Source organism: Gymnodraco acuticeps, unplaced genomic scaffold (assembly GCF_902827175.1).
Source record: "Gymnodraco acuticeps unplaced genomic scaffold, fGymAcu1.1, whole genome shotgun sequence".
NCBI classification, from domain to species: Eukaryota; Metazoa; Chordata; class Actinopteri; order Perciformes; family Bathydraconidae; genus Gymnodraco; species Gymnodraco acuticeps.
In genome coordinates this window covers 933,771-956,112 of record NW_022992276.1, presented here as the reverse complement: position 1 = coordinate 956,112, position 22,342 = coordinate 933,771, and the positions used below count along the sequence as shown (strand labels likewise).

Sequence of the window (22,342 nt, the reverse complement as noted above, 5' to 3'; positions counted from 1 at the left end):
TCACTACTTTCTGACAGACTACAAAAAGAGCCACATGCTTTTTCAGTCAGCTAAATAAGTGCATGTTTGGTTTATTGAAGCCTGATCAGTGTTGAAACCGCTTCAAAACTGGATGTTAAAGGTAGAGGTAGGTAAGAATGGAGAAACCAGCTCGAGTAAGCTAGAATTTGAAAGTACAAAACCGAAAGAAATCTGCCCCTTCCTTCAGCTTCAGACTCCAATTATCTGCCACGGGCCGAGGCAGATAATTGGACTAGCTTTTTACAGCGCCACGGCTTCCACAGATGAAATATTTGTATATATTTATTGTCAAAGCATTTAATTGATTCATTGCTATCGGGATGTGAAGAGCATTCCATGGAATATAACAAAAAGTGTTTCTGAGTGACTTACCTACCATACCTTTAAGTTATCGGGGGTCAGAGGTCAGCAGTGTGCTTCATAATCACATTCTTGAACAGATTTACATTTAGTTTGTATATCCAAAACATTATAATATGGATTAGGATTTTTATTCCATTTTTTTTTGCAAGACATGTTGTATTTGCACCTAAATCTCTCTCTGAGGGGTTCAATATTGCTGATAAAATATAAATACAGGTGATGCTGTTTTCTTATTTCAAGCAGGTTCCAACAAAAAACAACAACATGATATTGATCTCATGAGCTTCCCTACAGGCAAAGAGGAATATTACCTGTTAAGGATTTTAGTTTGAATACAACTAATTCACGAAGGCTTGACCCAAAGATTTATGAAAAGGGGTTTTGGTTCCTATTTAAAAAAATGTAAGACTTATTAGTGTTTTATTATCTGTATGCTGATCTGTGTGTTTCTTATTCCCATTTAAATACTTTCACTGAGAGTATGAAGAAGGCTCTAATTTGCTCATCATGCTTTGTTATTTAGTCTTCTGAAAAACGAAGGGGCGTCCCACTATGCATTGTAATTTGTTATTGGAGGAGAGCGCTGTCAATCACAGCCCTTTTTCTGCGTGGATCCGCATCAGCTGCACGCAATCACACGACGTCAAGACGTCAAGAGATAAACCGGAAAACCAGAGCCCTAGCGGAAAACAAAGCACTATTTGCAGATCAAAATAAAAGCACGGAACTAAGTCATTTACAAATCATATACCGGTCTTTCTTGACATAATGATGCTCATGCAGGATCAGATAAGTGAATTCATGTTTGTTTGACACTCTGTATTGTTGTTTTCACATTACAATGACATTAGAACAACAGCTTTATTTTGAAAGGACAAACCAGCAGCGGTGCATTTTATTGTTGTGAACTTGACTGTTCGCCTTCGTCATCATCTGTACGCACGGCGGCGAGAGCAGCTCCTGAATCGGGCAGGGAGGACCGCGATTCTCTCTCAATGCGAAGGAAAAACACTCACAGAGAGTAGAACAATATCTGCGAACTCCCGCACGAAAGTCCCTCTGGAAACTCCGATGGATTAATCTGATTTTCTGCGGTAAGCACGCCTTTGTTTTTTATCTTTCTGTGTAGAATTTCAATTGGTGCACCCGCCTAGTCCCCTATTTTGCGCTGTGGACTGCGAGATGAATTCATCTCGGTGAAAGAGAGAGCAGAGGAGATAAATAACACATTGTGGGTCGCTGCAATACTGCCAGTATTCCCTCTAGTCGTCCTGCAGATAAACGTGCATATATTTGACGGGAAGCGTTGCCTTTAGAGGGGGTCAAATCACAGAGAGAGGTGGTGGTCTCGTAATTGTGGATGTTTTGCAGTGCTGTGATTGTGGAGAGGGAGCTCTGTGTTGCAGCAGGGATGGATGCGCTGCAGAGCATAGCTGACCACTGAGGCCATTCACACGATGAACGCCACAATGGCCTCCAGACAGCCTCCTATTGATTCACCCCAAAATAATTGTGCTATGATTAAAGCCAATTGCATTGCCGCGCTGTTTAATACCCAATTAAAGCTGTCCTAATCGGGTTATCTGATGTGTCTGGAGGTGCATCCATCCATCTTGTTGGCAAACACCATGGCTGGTGTACACAGTGTGTAGCTGGGGGCTAAAGCCTCGGTTCTATCCATGTGCAATAAGTTAGCTGTGTGTGGGTCTGCAGCCTGAAGCTTTCAGTATCCAGCCTGTCATTTGGTCCATGAATGACTACACAACTGTCGTGCGTGATGTGTATGAATTTTGAATGAAAGGAGTTGCATATTATGGTTAATGGACCATATACTCCCCTTCAGGCCCTCTCTGTCCATACAGTTTAGCCTACTTATGAGGCACACTGGAGTATAAGCCACTAATTGTGACTGATTTTAGGTTTAAATTAAGTATGTCTCCACAAAGGCGTTTCATTTGACCCAGTAAGGGGTTAATTAATTACTTGGTTAAAGCAACATGTACTCATTAACAACATATCAAGTAGTTGTGTGACTGTCTATCTATAGGTCAACAAATGTCACACAAACAGCCACACCAGCTAATGCTGATTTTCAGTTGAAGCTGCAACAGTTAGTTTAATTATCAATTAGATGATGAACATAAATCAATTGGGCACCTGTTTGATAATAGAGGAATTATTTAAGAAATGTGCTTCTCAAAAGTGACTGTGTTCTTGATTTGTGATATTTTGCACTATTAATCAGAAAATGCAACCCCTCGAAAAAATCTTATTGGCAGATTCATTGTTACCCGTATTTACTTCGGTTTGTGTGTTTGTCAGCAGTATTTTGGGAAAACAACTGGACCAATTGAATGAAAATTGGTTGGAAGCGCATAGCATCTATAAGAAAATAAACCATTAAGAGATAGGTAAATAAAAAGTCTATAAGATAAGTGTTTCATTCGAAAAACTCCCAAAATAGATACTAGTAACACTGTTTTTTACAAACTGATTGAATCAGCTATTTTCAGCACAATTAAAGCTGTCCTAATCGGGTTATCTGATGTGTCTGGAGGTGCATCCATCCATCTTGTTGGCAAACACCATGGCTGGTGTACACAGTGTGTAGCTGGGGGCTAAAGCCTCGGTTCTATCCATGTGCAATAAGTTAGCTGTGTGTGGATCTGCAGCCTGAAGCTTTCAGTATCCAGCCTGTCATTGGTCCATGAATGACTACACAACTGTCGTGCGTGATGTGTATGAATTCTTCTGGCTCGTCCTCAGTTCTCTTTTTTTAAACGCAAGTGTTATTCAGAAAACTTCTAACCTCCATTTCTGTAGACCCACCACATCAATATTTCCAGTGTATTCTTACACCGACCATTGCCCTTCACTGGCACCAGATCTGGAAAAAAACGTTTTAAACCCCCCAGTTCAGACTGACAGGCAGAAGCAGCAAGAATCTGCTCCTGTTTCTGGAAAAAGAGAAACGTTCATGTTATTCTAATTTGCCCTTTTCTCATTTGGTAAATATTCATCAACCAGTCACCAATCTCACTGACTGAATGGGCCTTTACAATGTGCTCAGTGATTTAACAACATGACTCAACATACTTAATGTGAACATTGTGACACCAAAACACAGTCAAGGCTTAAACCCACGCGTACGTACTGTATGAAGCTCAGCTGTGGGTTTTTATAACCACCTCTGTTCATTCAGTATGAGAAGAATGCTTTGAAAGCCTCAACACTGCATGCTGTTGTGCTGATAATCTTGTAGCAGGGTGAACTGTGGCCATTGTCTTGTTGTTGATAAACTGAATGAACTCAGTTGTCTTACAAGAAAATGTTGTAACTATTCAGAGAATGACTGCCATAAGGAGGAGATTGTCTGAGTTGTACTGAGTCCAGCAAACACAGGAGAGAGTTTTATACGCATTCAAATGTCACACAAGAGAAAATTAACTTCTTTTACGTCAATTCTTTGTTGAATGAACAGAAAGTTGATTTTTAGGAGTTGAATAAGGTCGTTGCGAGCGTGGCTTCAGTAGGAGGGCTGTGGGAGGGTTGACCTTGTTTTGTGTCATGAGTGTAAAGGGACCCCACGTTTCAAATTAAACAGAGCTGTCTTGTTAGAGGCTGGGCTGAATTGCAAAATGATTGTATTCTGGAGAGATTTGCAAATTCATGAGGTTAAATAATGACGGCATTCTAAGATGTAGGGAACAGTTGAGCTTAATTTGTAAGTCAAATTTCCAACTGTTGTTTTTCAATTTTTGAGCTGAGAGCGTACCTATTGTTTTTAATCTTTTCAGTTGTTTTTCAAGCAAAGTGATGACATTTTCGCTATTCTAGCTTCTTAACAAATATGAGAATAAGCTGTTTTTCTTTATGATATGTTATGGGATTTGAGCTGGTATTCAAATAAAAACAATTCGTTTTTTGAAATGAGGAATGGCCATTTAAAAACAACAATATTTTAAAGACAAAACGATTAATTAATCAAGCTTGAAAAGGGTGGATTTGATTTCAGATCACCAAAGGACACATTTGTTTTTTACAGCATGTATAAGAAACAACCCAAAAAGGTTGGAAAATGATGTTGAACCATTCAAATTATTCATTGGAAAATGTTGCTGATTTTTGGCTGTTGACAACTAAGGGGTTGACTACCTAATCTCTACAATAAATCAACACCAGTGCCCGTTATTACATTTTCAGTCCTGACATGCATTGTCTTTTCAAGCCAGCGCATATGTCTGTTTCTTCGGCCTGTCTGTCTATCTCCTGTGTCATTCATCAGTCACGCTGTGTGACCCGGACATGTCTGTCCTTTTAATTTCACATATTGATCTCTCAGCCTTACTTAATGGCCTAGTATCTCATTATGGCTCCCAGCTCCTCTGTTTTTACTACAGATGATTAACACAGCATAAAAAAAACTGTCAGCAAATGTAAATCCAGTTGATCCCATCAGCTTTGACTGATGCACTGATTTGTACTGGCCCTATTCAGTTCATTTCTGTTCAGAAAACAATTTGTACCTTAATTTAAAAAAAAAAGAAGTCACTTCCTGATGTGAAGGAATCTTGTCTTGACAGTTTTGAGATACTTTCAAACAGATATGGCTGGACATTAAAGTCATATTTCAGACTACTACATCTTGAGCCAATCAAGAGGAGGACTTTAAATTTGATAGCGTGTTAAAGTCAAGTCCTCCCACTCTTCCACGTCTCTGCCTTTTTGCCAATAACTGTTACAACACACCACATAGCTACGATCCCGTCCCCACTGGAGCTTCCTTATCATGGCAGTGTGGTCTTCTCGGAGGCAAGCTGTTCATTTGGGTCTGAAAACAGCGTTATGTGCGTTCTTGCAGGGTGAGGTGGTCATGCTATACCCAAGCTGTGCCACGGAAAGGAACAAACCCCGCGGCAGTGATGCCATCATCTGCTTTTTTGGGGGGGAGAAAGTTGAGCCGCAGGTCAGGCGTGGAGCAGTCTAGTATGTGTTTAGTGTCCCTGAAACGCACCTAAAATCACTACGTTGCAGAGCTTTGTCTTGACATTTTGATATGATCCACAGTGCCTTTTCATGCGTGTAATTGAATAACAGAGAGTGGTCGTCCTTTGGATCTGAAAGTCAGTGATGAATGCTTCTGAAACTCTTATGTTATTTTGAAAATGTGATACATCTGCCTGTTGCTCTCAAGCTAAACTTGATATATATCGTTTGTTATGTCCAAAGATTTTTTTAAAGCTCTCATCGAGCAACTTCAACTCAACGTACACACAGATGTCCATGTGCAAAAGTTTACTACACAAAAACAAAATACTAGGGAACATATGTATAAACAGTACAAGATGGCCTATATTCTATGCAGCAGAATAGTTACAGACATGTTAAAGCTACAGTCTTTTTACTTCAAGAGCAGGAGGAATTTTATAATCCCTGAAGGCAACACGGCGACGTGAGATCTCCCCTCATTTACTCTGATCCCTCCAGGAGTGGATGCGGTGCTATTTTCATTTCAATCACTCCAGTTAAAGAGAAAATCCACCAGAAAGCAGACCCGTGGTGTCGCAGTCACTCCAGTTGATATGTCCATGCTTGTGCAATTCTCCACCAAAGCTGTCACAGATTTTAATAAGTTACTAACCCTGTTTTCATCGGCTGATCAGCACTAGATGTCTGTGGGTTAGTTTTTGCAATATCTCCTTGACTTATTGATATATAGTTTGACAGCTTGTCACATTGACGATATGACAAGCTTCACCTTTTCATTTCTACTGTTTTCCGAGAGTCTTTCCTCTTAATGAAAATTGTAGGCTTAACATTTGTTTTAAGGTGGATCTATACTTTTAATATACCGGCTGCACCGTAGAGAGTTGTGCGGTAAATACCAGAAGATGGAAGAAGTTAAAGAAGATTATTTGTTATTTTAAGGATTACGAGAGAATCAGCTCCTTATGAGTCTTTGGTCCCACAGCTTTGGTCTCTGGGCTCATGCTGTAATGCTACTGCTGGGCTGGTTTCTTCTTCTGGGTATTTATGGGGTTTCATTGGCAGTAATGAATCAAATGATTTTCCTCCTCTCTGCGGTGGCTCCATTCTTCTGTTAGTTAAGTAGTATGGAGAAAATATAGGACTGGAGAAACTAAAGAGTCTTTCTGTGCACAGGAGGAGAATTCTGTATTTGGGACGCATGGTGGTTATTTCTGTGATTTTTACTTGCATTACTGTTCGTGCATGTGAGCAGGAGGAAACACTATTTCTTATTGCTGTGGCAGCGGTCATCAAGACTAAGGATAACAAAGCATCATGGACCTTTTGACATGACAAATGTGAGCACACCCTTTTTTATTTTCCCCTTGTCTTAAATATGAGTTGCTTGCTTGAAAAAGGGAAATACTCGTGCGAGATGTAAGTCTTCAACAACACTTAACTTTGCCTGTTGCAGTGCTGGCTCTGTGAAGCAAGTGACACATCTGTTTGCACTTTTTTCTGAAGTTGGCATTTGGGTTTCTGGCTTGTAAATGTAAAAAAGGTCCGAAGGAATCCAGTCATATATTTTGTAGCTTAAGCTCTGGTGTCCTTCAGGACATGCCTCCTACTCCAGCTCATTTGGGCTTCAAACTGCAGTATAGTCTCCTAAAAGAAAGATAGTGTTTATACATTTTATTGGTTTGCAACACTGTCAATGTTTGGTGCACAAAATGTCAGCAGTCAGCTCACATTTGTCCAAAGTTACATCTTGAAATGCCTTGTTGTCCAAAACGGAACACATTTAGTTCAATCTCAAAGAAAACATGAAAACCAGGGAATTTACACAATTGAAGTGCCAAACAACATAATAATGCTCAAAAGAATTGTCTTGTCTTTCTTTCTTTTAATTGATGAATTGATTCATCTCTTAATCTTCAATAATGAGATACAAAGAGATTCTTCTAGCTGAAACTGTTTCCTCTAAAATCATCTTTACTCTGTGTGTGATGCTGCTGCTGGGTATTGTTGTATAACATATTTGGAATTTTCACTTGTCCAAAACCTACTATTTTGTCCCTATCATTGGTAAAAACCTTTTTCAAAAGATGATTATACTTCTTGTTGTATAAATCCCTCTTGACAGAAGAGAGACACCACCTAGCTCTTCTGTTAATGTGGATCTGAATCTTTTAGCTGAGGTCAAAAGCTTTGTTTCCCTCCTCCTCAGTCTCCTGCCGCCCAGGTGTTTGCCCCCAGCACCCCCTCCACCCATGCACAGCGACTGTAAACAAGTGTGTTTCCAATTAAAACTCAGCTGGCCTCTAGCGCTGATAAAAGACAACAGTCTGTCTGCACTCTCCTCCTCTCCCCGGCTCTGTGAGCTTGCAGGGCTTAAAGGGGGGCTTGGTGAGCTGAAATGTGCATTAGTTTAACTAGGTCTTATAAAGATGGTAAGGCTCTTTTTTTTTAAATTGGCAAAGCAGATTGCCTTACCCATTACAGAAACTGGTTTGCTTTACTGAGGCCAGCCCCTGTCATGGGATAATAAACATGGGACTCAGTGTAAAGTCTGCGAGTGGTTTACTGTTAAGAGCCTAACTGAATCTTTAGTTGGCTGTGTGGCTACTTTTAGAGAAAACAAAAATAAAGTGCGTGCCAACTTGTAAATGCAATGGCTGGTTGTAAACTCTTCCTAAAAGTGTGGTGGTGCAACAAGATGGAAAATTAAACCATGATAAGTAGAGCTGGTAAATTATTTTATAGTGTGGATATTCTCAGCATAGAGTATCTGTACACATATTTACAGTGTTTACATTATTCATACACTGCATCTCTGTCCCGTTATGTGCCTAAGTATAATTAGTAATGGAGTTTAAACTATCGTGTTTAATTTCAGCCTAATTGAAAGATTTTTCATACGGCTTTCTGTAACCCTCAGAGGAAGCTCTGAAATAATGGAATATTGAATCATAATTTCCCCAATGGAGACGGCTTTTGAGCTATTATTTCACCCAGTACTAATTTCCTCTCTTTCTCTCTCCACCCACAGAAAGGAGAGAATGGGCTGTGTGCAATGTAAGGACAAAGAAGCAGCAAAACTCACCGATGACCGGGAGACCAGCATCTCGCACAACTCGGGGTACCGCTATGGGTCCGACCCCACGCCGCAGCACTACCCCAGCTTCGGGGTCAACACCATCCCCAACTACAACAACTTCCACACCGGCGCCTCGCAGGGGGTGACCGTGTTCGGAGGGGTCCACACGTCCTCGCAGTCTGGCACGCTTCGGTCTCGAGGAGGAACAGGTGAGGTTCAAGGAGCTTTTTTAAACGAGTCTGTAGTAGAGCATGTAAATTGGTCTGAATACAAGGCAGCTGTTTAGTAACTAATAGGGTTTAGGGCAGTGTTTCTCAAACTTTTTCATACCAAGGACCACTTAACCAATAAAAAAACACTCGCGGACCACCTGACTCCACAAATATAAAAAAACACACCGTTTTTCTAGAACAGATTACAAATCGCCTGATAATGGTACAAACAAGTGGCAACATGTGTGATGAAGGTGTTGCGCTGGGCTATATCATGCAATCGAAAGTGAAACGTAACCTTGCTCCACTGCGGAGATATTCCCGCGAGAGTGCGGAAAACTGAAATAAATGTATTTATTTCAAATGTGAAATGTTACCAATATACTCACGGACCACTAGGGGGCGCTCACGGACCACCAGTGGTCTGCGGACCACACTTTGAGTAGCACTGGTTTAGGGGGTACAGATTTTAAAGGCTGTTGCTGTTTTGAAAATATATCTTGTGATACTTTTTTCATGCCAAACTATCTGTTTATTATTGAGCATTATTGCCACAATGTAAAATCTTCTGTCAATGTGTTAGAAACAAATAAGGTTTTTGAGGTAAAATACTTTTTAGCAGATCTATTTCCTTCATTTACTGGTCTTTATGCTAAGCTAGGCTAACTGTCTGCCTGCTGCTTGTATTATCATATTTGATTTACACACATAAGAGTTATTGAACTCTTACTCTCTGCAAGAAAGTGTATTCCCCAACATGTCACACTGTTCCTTTAAGAGAAGATGACATTGTAATTCTGAAATATGTTGCTGTCATTAAAATAGGGTCACATTTCAAACACAGCAATTAAAAGAGAAATGAAATGTTGATCTAATGCCCACACGAGGACGAAAACGGTCGTTTGCGTTACTGTTTAGTGTCATATAGACCGTTCGGCCACACGAGGACGACCGAATACGGCACTAAACTACTGCGGTAACGATAACGGGTCCCAAGGTGGATAGAACGGTATACGCAACGCTCTGGGGGGTCCAACGGCTCCGTGTGTACGCCCTATACGATCATTTTCTGATAATGATGAGGCAATAGCCCCGCCTCTCCCCACCTCTGCTGCTCACCCCCGCGTCAAAGTAAACTGCACACTGAATTCAGATTATTTATCTTTCTCTCGATATGGACATAAACGCGAGTGAAGTCTAATCTGACAGGACGGAGACACCTCTCAAACTACCTAAACTAGTTATAAATATGTTTATTTTTACTGTCGGCCGGGTCACTCATTACTGGATCAGCTGCTGCATGAGACAGACACTGTCGCTGTCCAAAGAGAGGGAGGAAAAAGAGAGGCTCCGTGTATTTTATTATTATATTATATAGATTCGTTATTCATTTGTTTTAAAGCTCAATAAATAACAAAGAAGACCTTTGACCGGCACTTTTATAATTTTGTCGGAAGATTTAAACTTTAATACACGTTGACTGGCGAAAAACTCTGCCCGGTTCCCTCGGCCCCCACCTCGGAGAATAAACAGAAGGGCAACCATGACAACCATGCTTCTTCGCTGCTTTTGTGGAGGAAGTTATAGCGCCACGTACAGGCTCCTGCATATGTACTGCAGCTTCTCCAGCGGTTGGAGCTAAACGGAGCTGTCTCGTGTGGACAGACACTATCCGGATGACTATTGCGTGTGGACGGAAGCTTTTTTGCGTTTGCGTTAATCCTATGCGTTTAGCCGTTTTCGTCCTCGTGTGGCCGGGGCATCAGTTGTAAACATCTGTAGACTGCTCTGAAAACCACTCACTGTCTGGCCCTCGTCCAATATTGAATAAAAAGTCTAATGTCTGCTATGTTAACTGACTAGCATTCATTAATGGTTGCAGAGCAAGGTTGGAATTTCAAATGTAAAAATATTTTTGAACTCTTTCTTCGTCCTATAGTAAATACATGATTCCTCCTGTGTGTGGTGATACTCTGGTGGTGCGATTGTTCTCGTTTCTACAGAAGATGAATGTCCACTGTCTGAAAGCTAATGGAAAAGAAACAGTGACCTAAATTGCTCTTTGAAGCACTTTCACGACCAGAAAGATCAGGCATTGTGCTGAATAGTGGTGAAATCTGCTTTACACTCTCTTACTTGAGATTTTTAAGATATATGTAATGTGTGATGCATAAATCAACAGCATCTCCTGCTTTGATGTAAATTACTCTGGGCATTTTTCTCTAGCACAGACAAACACTCTGCATCTGTGGAGTGCACCGCCAGCATGTATAAATGAAAAAGAGTTCTCCAGGAGGCAACAGTAAACAACATTAACATTTGAGTTTGTTAACTAGCACGGGGGAAATCCTCATGTGACCCCTTTGTGAAGTTATCAACATGTTCGACTGTGACACAGTGAGCCCTTCGGTCATTGTAGGGTTTATTTTGGAGGTCACTGCATTTAAAAGGAAACACACAAGGTTTTATTGCAGCACTGTGTGTCCAGAAACGATTTAGATCAAATCAGAAAATGAAATCATTTTACAGTCTCAAGCTTATTAGGAGATACAGGGAGTCCAAGGCCATTTCAAATCACATCAGATACATTTGATTGGCCTCCCTCATATAGTCCTTGGCAGCGTTAACTGTTCCTAGAGGAAGCTCTGTCTTATAATGCTTGAAGGCAGACTTCGATGCATTTGCATGTTGAACCGGCTTTAATTGTATGGTAAATGTTTTATTTTTAAACCGTGGCATGTATTAAGCTTATAAACTTGCTTAGGGGCACGACTCTAAGCTAATGGTTGCTAATTTACATATCCTGCCGATAGAGGTCACGTGACAAATATAGCTTCAATATTTGCTCTTCTTTTAACTCTGTTTTCGTCTGCACCCAACTCGCGAGGGAAATATGAGTCTCTTAGGCTGCTAAACTGTGTATGTATGCCATTTGGTGTTGAGCATGTACAGTGGCTTTATCAAACTTTGAAAAAGACTGTAAAACCAAAAAAGTGAGCTAAAAATCATTAAAATAAAAATGTTCTATAGGACGCAGTGAAATAAGAGATACAATCATCTAGAACGTTTCTCTGTCAAAGTAGATATATATAATGGACATGTGTAGAAAATAATAAAATAAATATGAGAATTAGGAGTTAAAATAAAAGCAGCAGATGGGCTGCAAAAAATAAATGAAGAGGGCAGTGATTTATATTGCCATTGCATAACATAACCGAGAAGCCCATGTGGGAAACAGATGAACAAACGCAACATAACAACCACAGTGAGAGTCCCAACATAATACTGCATCTAAACAATTCACCTCTGCTAGCTCTAACTACCAAAATGTCACGTTGTTATCCCTGCAGGGGTGACTCTGTTTGTGGCCCTTTACGACTATGAAGCCAGGACCGAGGATGACCTCAGCTTCAGAAAGGGGGAGAGGTTCCAGATCCTCAACAGCACGTAAGTGTGGAAACATCTGCATGACCGCATAAAGGGAGGCGGTCGTTCTTTCCCCACTCTCTATTTTTTGTCTGTCCTGTCTGAATGCTGCTGAAATGGTGTTTCATAAGCACAGACAAAGGAAACATGACTCAGTAGCCTTGACCCGGCTTATAGAGGTTGTTTTGCATGTTGAGACTCTTTGTTTTAATGATAGCTTTCTGATGGTTTGCATTTTAGAAGTGAAATATGGATTGTCACAATTGTGGTGTAGAAATAGTGGCAGGATTGCTGTGCTTTAAAAACAATACATATGTGGTGTGGCGTGTTTTTAGACCCTGTCATTTGGTAACTATCCTATCCTTATCGTGTAAAGAAATTTTTTTTCTGAGAGTACATATAAACTTCTATATATACTATGACTCTATCTATTTCCCCATTTTACAAGAGGATAAAACATATTTGTGGAAACTCTTTATGAGCTCCAGGGTGGACACTTCCCATAGCAGTGTTGACTGACACTGACATCTGAGAGCTGGTGTTATGATGGTGTCGCCTTACAAAAATCTGACCCAAACCATATCACATTCTTAAGACCTTAGTTCTCCCTTTTGACATCAATCAATCAATGTTTATTTATATAGCCCAATTTCACAAATGTTACATTTGTCTCAGTGGACTTCACAGTTTGTACAGAATATCAGTATGACAATACGACACCCTCTGTCCTTAGACCCTCACATCGTACAAGGAAAAACTTCCGGAGAAAACCCACAGTTTAAAGGGAAAAATGGGAGAAACCTCAGGGAGAGCAACAGAGGAGGGATCCCTCTCCCAGGACGGACAGACGTGCAATAGATGCCGTGTGTACATTGAAAAGTTAATACATTTACAACATAGGTAGTCCAAATGTTTGGAAATGCATGTGTGTATAATAGGAAGATGAATCCACAAGGATATCCATCCAGGACCTATGATCCAGGACCACAGCCACGACTCAAGATCCAGGGCTCGCGATGCAGGACACAGGACCGCAGGATCATCCATGACTCCGGATCCCGGCGTATATAGACACCAAAAAGAAAGACATTTGGGGAAGCTGGGTTAATCGGAACATGAGAGTACACAGGTATAGACAGAGAGAAGGAAGAAGTAAGATTTCCCCCGACAAACTAAGCCTATATCATAAATTAGGGGATGACTCAGATTTCAGTCCGACTTTGTAGAGATAAATCACTGCAGCTTCAGGGGCCAGCGCAGCAGAACAACAACTTGTTTTGTAGTTTGTTTTATGTGCTCTTTCATCAGCTCTCAAAACAACACAACCAATACATCTGATCCGCTTCTGAGTGTCTTTGTTTGCCTGCCTGCATAATGTGTAAATGTTTGATGGCTTTATTCCAACCTCCATCTCCCTTTTTATTCTCCTCTCCTCAGTGAGGGTGACTGGTGGGAGGCTCGTTCTCTCACTACAGGTGGAACTGGTTACATTCCCAGCAATTACGTCGCTCCAGTGGACTCAATCCAAGCTGAGGAGTGAGTACAACTTTTTATTTTGTATATGAGCACACAGCAGTACAGCTTCCTCAGTAGAGAATATATCATAAATATTTGAGAGCTCATCTCACGGTCTTTTTATAACTGTGGCATAGCGGCACTTAGAGTAAAAATAGAAGATATAGTATTGAAAAAAGTATTTAATCAAATATTACTAACCATATTTTGATTATTTCTCTTTTTCCCTGCAGCTGGTATTTTGGGAAATTAGGCCGAAAGGATGCAGAGAGGCAGCTGCTCTCCAACGGCAACGCCAGAGGCACTTTCCTCATCCGTGAGAGTGAAACAACCAAAGGTAATCCTCATCGAATATGCTAACATGTTAAATACTTTAAAGTTTGGGAAACACACAGAATATAAACAAACGGATACATATTTAGGAACCCTTTACATGACATGAATGTGGCAGTGCAAGCTGTTTATTTATAGACAAACAAAATAGAATATTACACCAACATTGCATTTTAGAGTTCAGTTTAATATTATGTCATTAACTATGTAAGTGCTCCATTTTCATTGCCCTAAATCTTTTACACACTCACCGGAGATTTGCTCTAGTCGACTTGAAACCATTAATTATTTCTTAATAATGTTGTCTCTGCTCCAGGGGCCTACTCCCTCTCCATCCAGGACTGGGATGACATCAAGGGAGACCACGTCAAACACTATAAGATTCGTAAGCTGGACAGTGGAGGTTACTACATCACCACCAGAGCCCAGTTTGAGACGCTTCAGCAGCTGGTGCAGCACTACTCTGGTGAGACTCTCGCCACAGTTATGGAAGATGTACATAAACGTAAAGTCATGATAGATCCTTCCCTTAAAGTTCCCCTATTATACTGTTTTTCATCAATATATTATAGGTCTCAGATATATTCAAAACATGCCTCTGAAGTGTTTGGCTCCAAATACCAAACAGATCATGCATTTTAGCATCCCATAATCCCCTCTGTTTCAGCCCTGTTTCCAAAGTGCTGATTCTCTGTCTGTTACTTTAGATGAAAATAAGGAGCCCCTCTGAGAGATATTTGGTTAAAAAGAACACAATGGTGCTCTAGAGATTCAGGTGATAAGGTGGGGGGGGGGGGGGGGGTTTACCTTGGTTGGTGATTGGCTAATGGTTACACAAGCCAAAAAATCGTTATGACATCATAAAGTGGCCAAAATCTGATCAGCTCATTTTCAGACAGGTTTTTATAGAAATGGATCAGGACAAAAAGTGAGCGAATCTTTTTTCCTGAAACTTTCAGAGTCTCTTTACACAGAGGGGACACATGTTTGTGTATAGAAGACAAGAAAAAGTGGATTTTGCATAATAGGTCCCCTTTAAAATGACAATGTTATTTGGTTGGTTCAGCCAGGGCTGCGGGGCTATGCTGCCGCCTGATCATACCGTGCCACAAAGGCATGCCTCGTCTCACCGACCTGTCCGTCAAAACCAAAGACGTGTGGGAGATCACTCGCGAGTCGCTGCAGCTCATCAAACGTCTCGGCAACGGCCAGTTTGGGGAGGTCTGGATGGGTGCGTATCTTTTTGGCGTTCTCTTTTGGCAAAAATTACAATTTTGGACAGCTGGGAGCACTGTTTTCGAGAAACATACTGCGTGTGTTGGATCATTCAAAACTAACACCCAGTTATGTAATGTTCCCCACAGGGAGGGGTGTTTGCTTTTAGTGATATCATTCAGGAGTTTTCATCTGTTAAAACTCAGTGACCATTTGGACTAGAATAAGACATTTTAAATTCTCCGGATTTCTGCTTTAGTTTGTATGGACCTTAAAAAAAAACGTGATGTTTTAGTTGAGTTCAGTAAAACTACATTTTCCCATATTGGGTTATTGTTAGATGTTGGGAATACCACAAAGGTTGTAAGTAACATAAACACAGATAAAGTCATATCATAGAAGTTTTCAACTCAAAGCACCTTATTGGTCTCCTTCCGAGCTTAACTTAAGCCCAGAAAAGCATTATGTAACTCAATGTTAGATGTGCATGTATTTTTTATTTATTTTCACCTCTTCTTTTTGTACTATGATTGTAAAAATGTGTTAAAAGAGCCTAGAAAAGAAAATAAGTTGGAGAAACTGGAATCGTAATTTTTCAAGATGATTAATAATTGTATCTCTTTTTTTCCCACGCTCAGGCACGTGGAACGGCACCACCAAGGTGGCGGTGAAGACTCTGAAGCCCGGCACCATGTCGCCCGAGTCCTTCCTGGAGGAGGCTCAGATCATGAAGAAGCTCCGACACGACAAGCTGGTGCAGCTCTACGCCGTGGTGTCCGAGGAGCCCATCTACATCGTCACCGAGTACATGTGCAAAGGTAGATGCTATTTTCAACTGACACTTAAACACTATGAATATTACAAACATGCATCTGTGCATACACCTACACAGTGTGTGCATCATTTATGGATCTGCACTGACAGTACAGTATGTGTCCTACTTCATAGCATGTGCATACTGTTATAAACACACATCTAATATCAGTGATACAAACATAACTAGTGGTTGTACAGGAGTTATGTTGATGAAAACAGAGATCTTCAGTTACCACAGCAATAACTGACAAATAAAGACTGAGCCAAGTGCGACATGTGGCAGGAATCCCAGAATTGATTTTCGCTACAATGTCTTACTTCAGTTTGATCCAAATCTTGAGTCAAGATCTGGCAGATAAAGACAATACAAGACGACAGATCCTCCTAACTCGTTTCTATCTGTTTCTTTAGGGAGTTTGCTTGACTTCCTTAAAGATGGAGAAGGACGAGCCCTCAAGCTACCAAATCTCGTGGACATGGCAGCTCAGGTACGCCACTGAACATGAAATCTTGATGCTGTACACGCTGGATTTGTTACCAAAACACTCTGAGGCGATTTTCTTTTTCTGAGAGCTTATTCGCTTTAACCTTATCCAGCTGGTACCAATGTATTCATTTAAGCTTATAAGTGTTGCCCATTTGCAGCCATTTCCATCCTGATGTACTGCCAATGTCTACAGATTCATTAGGCTAACCCTCATCTCAGCAGGCCAAAATGGCAGTTTTTCAAGAGTGTAGATTTAGCACATTGTTACTTAGCAGTCTGACTGGTCTGGGACACTTTTATTCTTAAAGCAATTGGACTAAAGTATCTACATTTAGTAATTAAACCTTATTGTAAGTGCACTCAGTTGCTGCATTTATTCCATTTTGAAGCTGTGACTCATGATTCTCCGAGGGTCAATAAGTAATCATATCTGATAATGGATTTTATTTGTCAAATATGGCACATCTATGGCTTTTCAGGTCCGTTGTATTCCCCTTTCATTTCAGTCCCTTTTATTATTTTTAGTAGACAGTTGCAGCCGGAGGCATTGTGTTTGTTTGCGTTCGTCCGTATTCTTGTGAACACGTAATTCCAGGAAGGCCTTGAGGGAATTTCTTTTAAATTTGGCAAAAACGTCATGTTGGACTCGGAGAACTTGGAGGTCAAGGTCACTGTTCTAACTCTCTGAATCATATGTTAATTATGAATATTTTCCACAAATATCTAATAGGATAAAAGGATGAGGACATGAAGCTGACGTTGTGGACAGATACAGATGTAAACATCTACTTGACTGTTTGACGGAGGCATTCAAGCACGAGGCAGTAATAATAGTTTTAGGCTCGTAAAATAGCTGTAAATCTACATTCAAATCTTGCTTAGCACACATCAAATCACCTTGAAACTCTGATATGATGTTCATTGTAAAAAATAACTCCATTCCCCAGGTGGCAGCAGGCATGGCATACATTGAGAGGATGAACTACATCCACAGAGACCTGCGCTCCGCCAACATCCTTGTCGGAGAAAGTCTTGTGTGTAAGATCGCTGACTTCGGTCTGGCCAGGCTCATCGAGGACAATGAATACACAGCAAGACAAGGTGGGTCACTGGGTTCAGTGGGTTGGGCTGCACCAGCTTTAAGAGAATTCAAGTTTTTGTGTCAAATCATCCCTGGGTTCTTCCTAAACAAGAACTTGCCGGTTCCAAACTAGTGATTTACTAAATGGGGTTGCCTTGTTGAAATCTAAAGAATGTTTAAGCTTGTAACCACTTGGTGATTCGGTTGCTAGAAAACATCTATACCAGGGTCCAATCAAATGCAAACTTATATGTAAACAGGAAGTCAGTGTAGGACTGTAGGCCAAACACTATATTTAAGGTAACTGCCTATACTTCGTAAATGTCAGTTTGTTTATGCATGCCTACATGGAGAATTGTGTGTCTTACGACGATGGCCATTCACATAGTGGAACATAAGTTACTTTACAAACCACTAGGATGCAATTGCTGTAAGTTTGCATACAAAACACAGACATAATGCTCAGATATTTAGAATAAGTGTGATTGGAACTTCTCAGTGATATCATTATCTGTAATTGCGAATAAAACATTCATAAAGATCTTTGACGCTCCTTATAACTCATAACAGAATATGGCTGTGAATCAAATCAGTCAATTATATAACATATTACTACCGCTTTTACATATTTATGAGCAAGCTTAAAGCTAATGTGTATTTAATTGAGGAACTGTGTAACTATAAATATCTAAAAACAACTAATAACTACTGATTATACTACTTGTGTAGCATGTTCTAATTTAGTGATGTATAAATTCCTTCCAAGTAAGCAATACCTTACAGTTGCATTAACCGGCAGCAACGTTTTTTTGCAGGTCTTTGTTGGAATAGAGATGAATTTGTTCTGTAGTGTTCCCTTAGTCCTCAACCACAGGATTTTTTTCAAAACCTCAACGCCAGAGGAAAAAGTTGGCGAGCTGGCAGATGACTTATTCCATTAGTTAATTCCATTAGTTAATTCCATGATACATTTTACACACACACACACACACACACACACACACACACACACACACACACACACACACACACACACACACACACGCACACGCACACACATACACGGTGACACCAGTGGAAAACAGAAGCACATGTGGTTGCAGCGAGGCACAAATACAACAGAATATCAAACCTATACTAGGGTTCAGTGCAGGATTTAAGCCAGAGCTCATGTTCTACCTAAAAGTCCATCTGTCGCTGTTTATCTCATTAGAAGGGCGAGGGATCTGTAACATCAGGAGGACTTCCAGACTCCGTTAGTCACTCTGTCATCATTTTCAGTCACTCACGGTTTACATTTTTGCAATTTGGGCCAAGTGCAAAATCAGATGGAGAGAGATAATGGAATTGTTCCGCTTTTTCCCTGGTGGGATGTTATCATGTCCTCGTGTCTCTGCACTAATGATATCACAGATAAAGGGATACATTCACACAGAGGAGACTGGCCTACTTACTCTTTGGGTTTTGGTAAAGGTTATTTCTCTCAGCTGGAAAGACAACAGTGAAAGGACAAAAATGTTGCAGCAGTTTAACATCCAGTATCTACATTTCTTTTAGGCGCAAAGTTCCCAATAAAATGGACCGCTCCTGAGGCGGCTCTCTACGGGAAATTCACCATCAAGTCGGACGTGTGGTCGTTTGGCATCCTGCTGACGGAGCTGGTAACCAAGGGCCGAGTGCCGTATCCAGGTGAGGGTCTGCAGCTCTGTGGGTTATGTAATCTCATCCCAACTCCAGATTATTGCTCATATTTGATTAATGCAGAGTGCGTGAGAGTGTTTGAGTCTGCTGAGACTAGCCATGGATCTGTATTCTAAAAAAAGAGCGGCATGTTGCATAATGTCATATTGTGCATTATGCAGAGCAATGTTCCCTGACGAGTGTGAAAACATGTGAAATGACAGTGTTCTTGTTTATCTGCTATACACATTCTGACATTAAACTGACATTATATGCATTTGAATGAGTAACAGAATAACACAAGTTAAGAAAAAGCTCTTATTTCCAACCGTTTAAATACATGCTCCCGCACACCCACACATGTTTTTCTATTTCTCTGGATGATTAAACCTGCAGTAAAGTGGAAGTTGATCTCTATGAACTAGAAGAAGCCTTAACCATCAAATGCAATTTATCAACTCACGACGAAATGTTATGTTTATGCTGGCAATCTAATGTTATAAGATTTATAACATTACATTGTCAGCATTTCGTTTTAGGACGCAGACATTTAACGGTCTCAAAAATCCAATCGTACTCATGCTCAACTTACTTCTTATGAGATTCATTTCTGAGTTCATCCTAGCATGGAAGTTGATTGTTGACCTTTAGGATTGACCGTGAAAATAACGGAAAACTAAAATATAATAAAAGCTATAAAAACACTAATACTAGTAAAACAGTATTAAATAAAAACTAAGTTAATAAAATAACAAATTACAATAAAGTAAGTGATTAAAATAAGAACAATAAAATAGAAACACATGGCAAAAATCTGTTATTTCAGCTGTTTCTGTTATTTATTTATGTATTTGTTTATTCCACACATGGCAGTTATTTCAAAACAAAACATCTACACTTTACAAAACATGTACACTTATACTGGTTATTGTTTTTAGAGCGCATGGTGGAAAGGAGCAGGGAGAAGAAAATCTTATTTTACCTGCCCCTTCTTATAAAAGAAAAATGAAATAACCATTAAAAAGTCAAATAAAAGCAATATTCTTTCAGTCGCAGTTGCTTCCTGTTAATGCAATAACCTCATACAATTTAATTATTTAAATAAAAGAGCTCATAAAAGAAAACCCAAAAAGTGAGACCGTGATGTGAGATACTTATTATTCCATTGCCTTCATTTCTCCGTGTTCCTCTTTCCAGGCATGAACAACCGCGAGGTGCTGGAGCAGGTGGAGCGGGGCTACCGGATGCCGTGCCCGCAGGACTGCCCCCCCTCTCTGCACGAGCTGATGGTGCAGTGCTGGAAGAAAGACCCCGAGGAGAGGCCCACCTTCGAGTACCTGCAGGCCTTTTTGGAGGACTACTTCACTGCCACTGAGCCTCAGTACCAGCCGGGGGACAACCTCTGAGCGCCACTGCTCTCATCTCATGTCATCCCACCGGCTCTCCACCAGGGGGGGGCCCCACTCCACCTCTTCTCTCTCATCCTGTGGCTGTTACAATTCAAAGCTCATTGACTGACTTCTTGACTTCCAAGCTGCTGCTCTGACGGCACACTGACTATCAAATCTGAGGATATTTGGAGGGGTGGGAGGGGGTGCTGGGAGTTAAAAATGACTGCAATGGATGATGGAGATGAGTCGTGTCGTGAACCTGTACGTAGTGTAAATATAAATTGCTTGTTTACTTATCTCTTTTATGTTTCATTTTATATTACTTTTGATATTTTGGAAATGTGTGGATTTTTTTTTTAATCCGAGGTCAAAGTAATTTCAGATTTCAGCTCGTAGACAAATTGTGTGAAGCTCACATTTGGTATCAAATCGTGACTTAATAGGAATGTAGGAATGGTAGTTAGACATCGTGGACCGAAGCATCTCAGAAAATGTTCTTTGGGAGTCCACTGACCTTTTTTACGAGGTGAATATAACGATACTGCTCTCCTCTTCTCAAGGAACTTAGATGTACTATAACACCTGTTCTTGCCTTTTCATGTTTAGTAATATTCTTATATTGTAAGAGAATGCCTTTATGCTTTCTACACACTAACTTAGTGCATCATGGACTCTTCCACCCAAACCTGTATGGCATCTGCACTAATATTAAGTGCATTCATCGCATTTCAGCTTCAGCCAATGATTAATAGATCGACTTAAGGTGACTTTTAGTTCAGCTTCTTGTAGTTGAAAAGGAGGCGGACTTCCTCTCTTAAACTGCAACCATTGTTTGGCTGACTGCTTATTATACTGGCAATATTTTAAAATGTATGTTGCATTATCGTATGGCTGCCAGCTGTGTAAGAATTCTTGTCCTTTTTCGCTTCAGCGGCAAACAAACAAACTGCCACCTACATGAAGGGAATGAAGGAAGTGACCTTTGTTTGTCCCTCCATAATGTGTATCTTAAAATAACATGTCGTTTGAGACCAAACGTGTTTATTTCACTGTATTATTTTGGCTAAACATTTCGGCCAGTGTTATGTGTCGTTAAGATTACATAATACTGTGACCTTTCCAGGGAAATCTGCAGCTCTGGATGACATTCCTCTCATCCTCAAGTGTCAAACTTCTCTCTGTGTGCATTCCAGGACAATACACCTTTTCTGTGCGTATTTAAGTTGCTTTTCACGGTCAGAAAAGCGAGCAAGTAGTAGATTTTGTATCACTATGTTTGCTCTAATTCAGTAGATCTACGAAACATGTTTTTGGTCTCTGCATTATTTATTGTCTCTGTCTGTTACTTGTACACCTCTGGTTTTGAAATAAACAATCTTGCCACCATCGTCCTGTGGAACACTTAAAAACAATTAGCCCTTAACACTTTTGAGCAAGTTGTTTTAATACTTGCCTGTCATCTAGCTTTTGTCAAGGAAATATGCAGAGCCAGGGGGAGACTGACAGCAGATATCAATCACACAATAAGTGAGGTGAGATATGTGGTTTACCCTAAGGCTTGGAGTACATGCACATCTCTTGCTGGGCTGTTAACTTTAAAGTGAATTAATATGTATTTATTACCCGTTTCTTTATAGTCATTGTACTTTTTCCCAATCTTTGTTTCAGGTGTTTAATTGTTTGTTTTGTTCTGACATTTTGTGGAATTTAGTTTGAATATAGCTTTGTTAGTCTGAG

General features: G+C 40.4%; 1 protein-coding gene across 1 annotated transcript; it reads left to right on the top strand.

The window, feature by feature from the left end:
• The first annotated feature begins 1,311 nt into the window (after positions 1–1,311).
• Positions 1,312–21,993, top strand: fyna (FYN proto-oncogene, Src family tyrosine kinase a). Its single transcript, XM_034207388.1, has 12 exons — positions 1,312–1,478; positions 8,402–8,658; positions 12,012–12,108; positions 13,525–13,623; positions 13,836–13,939; positions 14,252–14,401; positions 15,002–15,166; positions 15,789–15,968; positions 16,378–16,454; positions 17,401–17,554; positions 19,092–19,223; positions 20,412–21,993. The coding sequence occupies exons 2-12, from the start codon at positions 8,412–8,414 to the stop codon at positions 20,618–20,620; spliced, it is 1,614 nt and encodes a 537-aa protein (XP_034063279.1). The 5' UTR covers positions 1,312–1,478; positions 8,402–8,411; the 3' UTR covers positions 20,621–21,993.
• The last annotated feature ends 349 nt before the right edge of the window (positions 21,994–22,342 follow it).